Raw genomic sequence first — 8,639 nt, 5'->3', positions numbered from 1 at the left:
TTTTGTTTTTTTTTTTATTTCTTGTACTGGGGATTGAACTCAGAACCTTGTGCTTGCCAGGTAGGCGCTTATGCTGCTGTGCTATCTCCCAGCAAAAGTTTGTTGATCAAATTGCTAAAATTGATCAACCAGGGCTGGCCAAATAGCTCAGCGGATTAAAGCTCCTGCAAGCAGGTGCAGGGGCAGGGGGTTCGATCCTTGGGCCTACAGTGCTGGGCTGCCCCCAGGGCACACTGACATGGCAACTGAGACTGGGCGTGGCGGCGCACACCTGTAATCCCAGCTCTTGGAGGCCGTAAACAGGTGGATCACTACAAGTCCGATCTAGTAGTGAGACCCTGTATACCCTGTAGACCCTTCTCTAAAAAGTATAAAATAAATTAAATAAATAAATAAATAAAATTGATAAACTAATGACTATGTGTAAGAAGCTACTGCATATTCAAGTCTGCATTTGGAGAAGAGACCAGACTAGACCTTATATCTGCTAGCCATCACTATGTATTTTTTTCTTTTTTAAAATCTTTCCCTTGGAGCCGGGGAGATGGCTCAGTGGAATAAGCGCTTCCCTGGCAAGCGCAAGGGCCTGAGTTCAATCCCCGGTTCCGCAAAAAAAAAAAAAAAAAAAAAAAAAAAATTAAAATCTTTCCCTTAGAGTGATAATTATGGTTTTAAAAAAGATATGTATTGCTATGATGTGTCAAACAGTGCCCAGAACAAGTCAGATGTATTACATTGTTTAATCTTGACAGTCACCATGTAAAGAAAATGCTTTTATTACTCTCTTTTTACAGATGTGGAAAATGAAGCTCTGAGAGGAGAAATAATCCACACAGGGCCATCCAGATACTGGTGGACCTTTAAGTTCCCTCCCAGGCATTTGGGACAGAATCTCAGAATGTCCCTTGATTGTATCAGTCTCTCATCTGCTAAGCGCTTGCCAAATTATGTGTACTTAACACGGACCGACTGAGTGACTGAGAGAATCTTATTGATCAGAGTGAATATTTCAATGTCATCTTTGCATGGAGTCCAGCCACACATGACGCCCCCACATGCCCTTGTGGGGGACCCATCCTCAAAAAGACCATTCACGTCTCCATTAGGGCAACTCACCTTCCAAAGGCCTAAGATCTGAGGCTGCCCCATCCCAGAAAATGTCTTGCTTCCTCTCCCTTGGTCCTCCTGAGCCTGCTCTAATGAACCCTAGGGATTCCGCGGCTTTCCTGGCCTGTAGTATGGAGGGGCTTGGCACTAGCAGTTGGTCAGGAAAGAAGGCCAGATGAGGTTCATTTCAGGTGCTTCTGACAGACGAGGAAACTAAGGCTCAGAAAGGGTAGGCACGCTGCCCCGGTCAGTGGGCAGGGCTGGGTGATTTCAGCGCAGCGCCACTTCTCCAACAAAGCTCAGAGCGAAGCAGTGTGGGGATGCAGGCCTGGGGGTCATGACAGTGGTGAGAAGGCTCATTTCTGTTTCCCTTTGCAGGGACACTTTGGGGAGTGGCCCTGCCACTCAGTGACAGAATGGTGTCCAGATGAGTCACAGGCAACAATAAACCTTACCCAAGACTCTGTGAGGTGCCCAGAAATAACCGCCTTTTATTTAATCTGTAGAACGCCTTTGGAGATTAGATTTTATTGGCCATATTACAATGAGGGAACCTACTCACAGGTCAGTGGCACAGCCAGGACTTGAACACAGGTCCTGATGACTCTGCTGAGCGCTCTGTCCTCCTGTGCACAAAGATCGCAGTCACACCTCAGGCCCTTGCTGCACTCCTGCCTGAACCTTCTTTCCAGCTCACTTCACAAGCGGGCAATTGGATTACATCCTTCAGCCTTCTTAGAAAAGTCCCCCTCAGACAGGCCTCCCTCCCCACCAAATCCAGAGCACCCCCTTTAATTCCCACCTTTACAGCCTTCATCATCGCTTTTCTTAGTTACCTTATTTTTATTCTGCTGCCGCGTCAGCTACTTATGAGCAAGCCCTTGCCTCACAGTCTCCCTGGGCCTAGGGCGCCTATAAATAATTTGTGGACTACATTAATCAGTGAAGAAGAGACTGAATGAGTGGGCTGCTACTTCACTCAGAAAGTTACAGTCCAAAAAATGAAGGTGGTTGTAGGGTATTTTCCTTAGCAGAGCTTAGCTTTGTTAACACTAGGGTGCCGGCAACCGGCAGACCCTTTGTTCTCCACAGGACAAACACATGTCCCACGCTGACGCAGGGCAATGGGACTGGCCAGGACGCAGAGGCTATTCTGGAATAAGCTTGCCCTGCATGGCCCCAGAAAAGTCCCCAGAGGACACAGCCCTCCCACCTGCTCCCCAGAATTCAACCTGGGGAGCAAAACAGCCTGGGGTGACCTGGATCCACCGGGGCCAAGGTGTGGGAAACCCAAGCTCCTCAGCTCTGGCTGGGGCTAGGCAGGGCCACAGGCCCGGTGAGGCTTGTTTGGCTCTGTGTACAGCAACCAGAAACCACCGCAGCCAGCACTTCTCAGAGACACCCCGCCTCCCCCGTTTTAATCTCCTAAACTGATTTGTCAGCAACAGGAAGTGACATGACAGCTTTCCTCACAAAAGGGAAACTCCTCCGTGTTGCCATGGGGATGGAGGCCCCTGGTTGGATCACAGATTTATATAATCTTAAAGGTGTAGGCACCATGATGTCATCCTCAAACAAGCCAGAGGAGCAAGGGAAATGGGTGCCAGAGGCTGAACATGCAAAGCAAATTAGCTAAGATTTGCAGAATTCCGAGGAAAGGAGAGGACGCGGTGCAGATTGGAAATAATCTAAATGAAATAATGGATGCCTGGAAACCACAGAAAAGCACGAAACATGCATCCATGCACTTTCCACATCCTAGAGCTAGAGGCCTGAGAGGAACCTTCCTCATTAGATGCAGGGCAAACTAGTCATTTTATGGGGTGGGAAAACTGAGCCAGGACGAGCGCCACAGGTCATTAGGACAGGGCAAGGGAATCAAATGTTTCTTCCCGGCCAGTGACATGCAAGGTACTTTACATTCACAGGCCAATTTCTTCCTCACATGTGAGGCAGCTTTTCTTATATTCATTTTACAGGTAAGGAAACAGGCCTGGTAGAATAAATAGCTTTTCCACCCAAAAAGTATGTGGGGAAGCCGCAGTACAGCCTGGCTGGCTGCAAAATTCCTTTCCCAACTCTCTCAAGCTGTTTTCTTGACTGAACTGAATCTGGTCCTGTCTCCATTTAGCCCTGGTCTTCAGTGGCTGCAAGGTCACTGACTTGTTCTATGACCTAATTGGTAAGGTTCCTCCCAAGCCTCTAGCTCTAGGATGTGGAAGTTGCTTCCCCACTCTGAGATTTGGTTTTCTCCTCTGTAAAATGGGTTTGCTGTGAAGGATGAATTTGAATATGGGTAAAGAAAGCACTTAGCAGCATCACAGCACAAGTGCTTGCTCTGAAACTGACAGCTCTTATTACCACATCATCAACGTTAAACTGTTACATTGCCTCCATGTCTATTATCCCTGGAAAACAAATCTTTTCATCAGGAGGCACTGACTTTCTTTTTTTTTTTTTTTTCCCCAAGAAAAACAATGTTAGGGCAAAAGTGACATTTTCTGAAGGCCCAGAATCTAGCAAACCCAGTCTGTGGAAAGGGGGAGTGGCCTCTCGCTCTGAGGCTGGAGTGGACCAAGGGGGAGAAGTGAGGGAATTGTTTTCACTGGCAGCTCCCTAAGACAGCGCTGTATTTTTCCACCAAGTGGATCACACTGGAGATTACTTCTGCTTCAGTCAGTGCCTGCCAAGCTGCAAGTAAAGACCCAAGTCCACGGGGATGTCAGTCACGGCAAGGGCCACAGACTCATGGTCGATGGTATATTTCCACAAAGGAAGAGATCTGCAGCAGTCAATTTCTAGGGTTTGATAAGAACACGAAGAATGGTTTGTTTTGAAAGGCATAAGCACACTCACCATTCATCGGCAACCAGCCAAGGAACCGAGGGAGCCGGCCAACCCAGGGTAAGCTTTGACGTCTTAGAACACGGATACCTTCAGGCCCTGAGAGTCAAGGGCAGGAAGTGGGCCAACAGGCACAGATCAAGGGCACCAGTTCCCTGTCTAGCCGGGTGAGGACCATTACATGGAAAGGACACTCTGAGATACTTCGAGCAGGATTTTTGCTTTTCTGCCCCCACAACACACTGTCCAGAGAAAAACCGAGGGAGGTGGGGCATAGAAACAGCAACCTGAGGGTTTCAACGTTACTGAACATTACAGGCTGGATTATGGGCTGGTAGTCAATTCTACCTGCTCTGCTTTGGCCTGCTTGGCAAGAGTAAAAATTCAGAATATTGCCCTACAGCAAGTCAGATTTAATTGCTTATCTTCGTCAGCAAAATTACAAAATCATAAAGCAAGTGACCTGAAAAAGGCCACTGCCAAAGATGCTGTGTGCAGCTGAGTAGAGTCCTCCAAAACGCTAGCAGTGGCCAGCAGGGTGGGGACTCCGCAGGCGACTGCTGTTCATTGTTATCTTATTTGCTTAGAGTGCTTGGTGACAGAAATAAAGGACTTTCAGAAACAGACTTGCAAGAAAGCAAGTGCTAAAGTGTAAAACTCAGAATTTCTACCACTTAGCTATGCTTGTCTGAGTCTCAGGCCTGCCTGAGATTTTCTTGGGGTAGACAGCACCCACTGCATTGCACACAGTAGGAACATACTTCAAGCATGCTAGAAAACTTTCATTGTCTGTATAACTCTAGCATAGCTCAGGCAGGGGAGAGAGACTTTTTATATCATCCTGAGGAAGGTATTAAATGAACAAAGGCAATCCAGGCAAATGGCCTTTTCTTCATCACTCTGGCTCTGAGGACACTTGGGGTCCTTGGCTGATGTGAAAGGACACAAGTGGACACTTGGACCCTCTACTGAGAACTCAAGCTAGGCACCTGGAGTTTCACTCTGCATCTCCCTGGTCGACCTTCTTTGCCACTAGTCATCTTGGGAATGGGAGGCATCTTTATGTAACTACCAAGAGCTACAAGGTCAGATCCCAACAAGCACATCCTGGAAGCCCTGGTCCAAACGCCTCCCCAGTTGACTAGTGGAAGGGGGATCAGGTGGGGTTGTCAAAGAAACAGTACTGAGATGTCAATAGAAATGCCATAATTTATTCTGCTGTATAAAAAAGTTATCCTCATGTAACAAAATGTCTTCTTAGAAGAAGAAATATATTATTTCAGATCATAAATAATCAACAAACATACAACTGAAAAAAAAGAAACGACAACCAACACTGGTGTTTTCCATCAGTGCTGAAAACAAACCTGCTTCAGATCTATTTACAAGACAGTACAGTACTCAAACACAAAAATTGAGGTATTTGGTTCTCCTAGGAGTAGACACTGCCATTTGTGAAGGCAGAACACCTACACAAAAATAAATAAGGTATACTTTCATATGCATATGTCCTCGGGAATGGTAATACTGGTAGGTATGTCAAGCATGAAGAATTTCTATAAAAAACAGGGGCAAGTCAAAAGAAACCAGCTCTCAGAATCCTTTCTCTTCTGCCCCTTGTTGCAGGGGGACTTGATGTACCCACTGAATATTGGTCCCGAATGTGCTGAGTTCAGCAAATGTCCTGATGCCAGGTCATCATTGTGACTGCTTGGGAACCCAGTGGAACTCGGGTGAAATTAAATAAATTAAGGACCAGCCCTCCTTAGTCTTCTCCTTGGAGTGGAGTTATTATTGCATTTGCCCTGAGGAGGCTGGAGTCCGGCGGGCTGGGAATTTCCTCACCTCCCGTGGCCTTTCAGCAGCTGGGAGAGGTCGTGATGGGGCTCTGAAGGTAGCTCAGAGCACTGTTGGCAGGGTGGACAGGGATAGAGACAGGGAAGTTGAAAACAGTGGTAGTGGAGGTGCCTCGGTCCAGCACAGCCATGGCAGGGCTCCCAGCCTCTGCAGAGCAGTGGGGGGCCAGCACCTGGGACTCAAACTGCAGCAGCTGGCCCATGAAGCTGAAGTTAGGGGAGATGATGCTCCGCCTCTGCTTCACAAACTCAAAGGCCTCGTCCAGCTTCACTCGGTTAGTCCTCATGAGGTAAGCAAGGCAGATGGTCGCCGACCGGGAGATGCCTGCCTGACAATGGACAAATACCCTCCCTCCAGCATTCTTGATGGAATCTGGAAAACAAAGGGCGGCTGGTTACTTGATAGCTTAGGAGAACAACCCAAGCCCAGGTAGAGGGTGTCTAAGAAATGTCATGAGTGTTCTATGTGGGGGTAGTCAACATCACCCTATGCCAGCAATGGACGCTGTTTAATGGAGGGATGGTGGGAGGGACAGCAAGAAACTTAAGCCCAGACTGTGCAGTCCCAGTCAGCAGACTGAATGGAGACAAATCAATTCAACTATCTGAGCCTCACCCTGATAAACTATAAAGTGGGGCATCAAGTCTATGTTTTGCACGGATGTTGCTCATATCAGCCTGATATTCAATGTCTGGAGGAAGGCTCAGATGAGGATCACTCAAGTCCCCTTGCCACTGAGGCTGGCTTAGTAGCTCAAACAGGGAAAGAGACACTGCATTTACCTATGAAGTCGATTGCTTCGTTGAACCAGGAGCTGATATCTGCCTTGTGATTGTCCTCCACAGGGATGCTCTTGTATTGGTAGTGACCCTCAAAATGGTTAGGACAATTGGCTGAAACATTGATCAAGGCGGTGATGCCCAAGGCATCCAGCATGTCCTTTCGGGAAGCATGATAGGCACTGCCCAAGTACAGAAAGGGCAAGATCTCCACTGGGCCACCCTGAAATCCAGAAAAAAGAAAAAAAAAAACACTTGTCAAGTTTGTTCCAAGTCAACACCAGTGCCCACACCTACAAAAACTCCCTGCTGGAAAAGAAAGGTTCAGATGCTGGGTGACTTCAGCACTTCTGATGGAATAGAAGTAAATTGGGAAGTAAACCTGGGTAGAGCTGCAAGGCTCGTTTCTATTGTCCAGCACTAAAGAAAGCAAAGGCTCAGCCCCACCAGCCCACTTAACAGTGGAATAAATAAGATGGGCAAGTCCCCCGGTATAAATAAAGCCGTGGTCACTTCCTATATTCTCACTGACACCACTCCTCCAGGTTCTGCCACCCCTTCTGCCACCCCCGACTTCTTCCTCCTGGCACAGGTCACCACGAACCTGATCGTACAGCGGGGTGCTGCAGGAACTGCATCCAGATTCTGCGCTGTCAGGAACATTGGTACTCAAGGGAAGGCTAAGCCCCGTGGGGGTCGACTGTTTGCTGCAGAGCTCTGGGCAGGAAGCCGAAAATGCTTCATATCCTCCTGGGAATACAAAGACACATTTTTTTCCGTTAGCACCAGCGGGACTGAGCACCTTGCGAGTACTCCCCCACCCACCAGGGGCTGGCAGTTTACATCCGAGAGGCTCAGGCAAGGCTTTGTTCGTAGCGCCAAACAAAGCCCATGACAAGTCCCCAGAGATAGGGCGCTGGTGCCCACGCGCCCCAGGTGGGGCACCCCACTCCCAAGGTCCGAAGGTCAGGGGTCCCCGGCAGCCGCGCGCTGACGCCCCAGAGCTTCCCCGGTGCATACCTTTGAGGAAGAAGACTTTGGCTGCGCGCGCCTCTCGACAGAGCGCGCCCGCCGCCAAGGCCAGGGTGCAGTCGCGCTTGGCGCCATCCAGGGCGGCGCTGCGCTCGTCCAGCAGCACCACGGCGTGGTAGGCTCCGGCCAGCAGGCGGCCGCGCAGCTCTGCGTTGGGCACGATGTGCTCCAGGCCCATGGCGCCCTTGGCCCGACGCCGCACGATGGTGCTGAAGCGCACGTTGACTGAGCCGGCGATGTGGCCCGCGTTAAAAGCGAAGAAGGAGCGGCAGTCCAGCAGCAGGCACTGCGCCGCGCGCTCCCGCAGCAGCGTCCGCAGACCTCCGGCGTCCAGGATGCCCACCTCCATGACCATGGCCGGCCTCAGCGCCCCCAGCGTGCCCGTCCCTCGGGAGCTCTTTGTCTGTCCTCGGAAGTCAAGGGCAGGGCAGAGGCTTTCAAGGAAAAGCCCGACCCTAGGTCTCTTTGTGTCGAACCTCAACCTGTCCTTAGACTGAGCGAGAGGGAGTCGCGCCAGCCCGGGAAACCTCTTGGGCTTGTCGCTGCTCCCGGTCAGTCTGCGGTATCGCCTTAAGCTAAGCCGGCTTCTGCTTTGCAGCGCGCTGGCCCCGCCGCAGCGCTGTTATAAGCGGCCTCTCGCTGGGGGGGGGAAGGGGGCGGGGTGGGGAGGAGTGGGGCGGGCCCGCGCGCGGTGGGGCGGGGGGGGGCGGTTTGTTTGTTTGAATGGCGGTCACGTGATTGGGCGGTGACGTCACCCGCGCGGCCCAGCCCGGCGCCGCCAGAGCCAAAGGCAAAGACGTCATCGGCCTCGGTGCGGGGTCCGCTGGCCGCGCTGGCTCTAGGCCCGGGGCCCGCCCCGCTGTCCGTCCTGTGCCTGGCGCGTCCCCGAGGCCCGGCTCAAGCCGCTCGGAGCCCGGCGGAGAGGAGGGCGCGGTGCCAGCCGAGGGCTGACCTTTCCGGCGGAGAGCTAGCAGAGAGCGCCGGGCCACCTGCCTGGCTTTCGCGGCCTCCCCTCACCCC

The 8,639-nt window shown here is 51.0% G+C and overlaps 1 protein-coding gene across 1 annotated transcript; it reads right to left on the bottom strand.

The window, feature by feature from the left end:
* Positions 1–5,142: 5,142 nt before the first annotated feature.
* Dusp1 (dual specificity phosphatase 1) lies at positions 5,143–8,244 on the bottom strand. Its single transcript, XM_004644840.2, has 4 exons — positions 7,608–8,244; positions 7,192–7,337; positions 6,591–6,810; positions 5,143–6,180 (listed from the first exon to the last, which is right to left on the bottom strand). Exons 1-4 carry the CDS (start codon positions 7,972–7,974, stop codon positions 5,810–5,812), a joined length of 1,104 nt encoding a protein of 367 aa, XP_004644897.1. The 5' UTR covers positions 7,975–8,244; the 3' UTR covers positions 5,143–5,809.
* Positions 8,245–8,639: the final 395 nt, after the last annotated feature.

The sequence above is a fragment of the Octodon degus genome, unplaced genomic scaffold, assembly GCF_000260255.1.
Source record: "Octodon degus isolate 3935 unplaced genomic scaffold, OctDeg1.0 scaffold00212, whole genome shotgun sequence".
NCBI lineage: Eukaryota > Metazoa > Chordata > Mammalia > Rodentia > Octodontidae > Octodon > Octodon degus.
The sequence above is the reverse complement of the archived record's forward strand: the minus strand, read 5'-3'. Positions and strand labels throughout refer to the sequence as shown.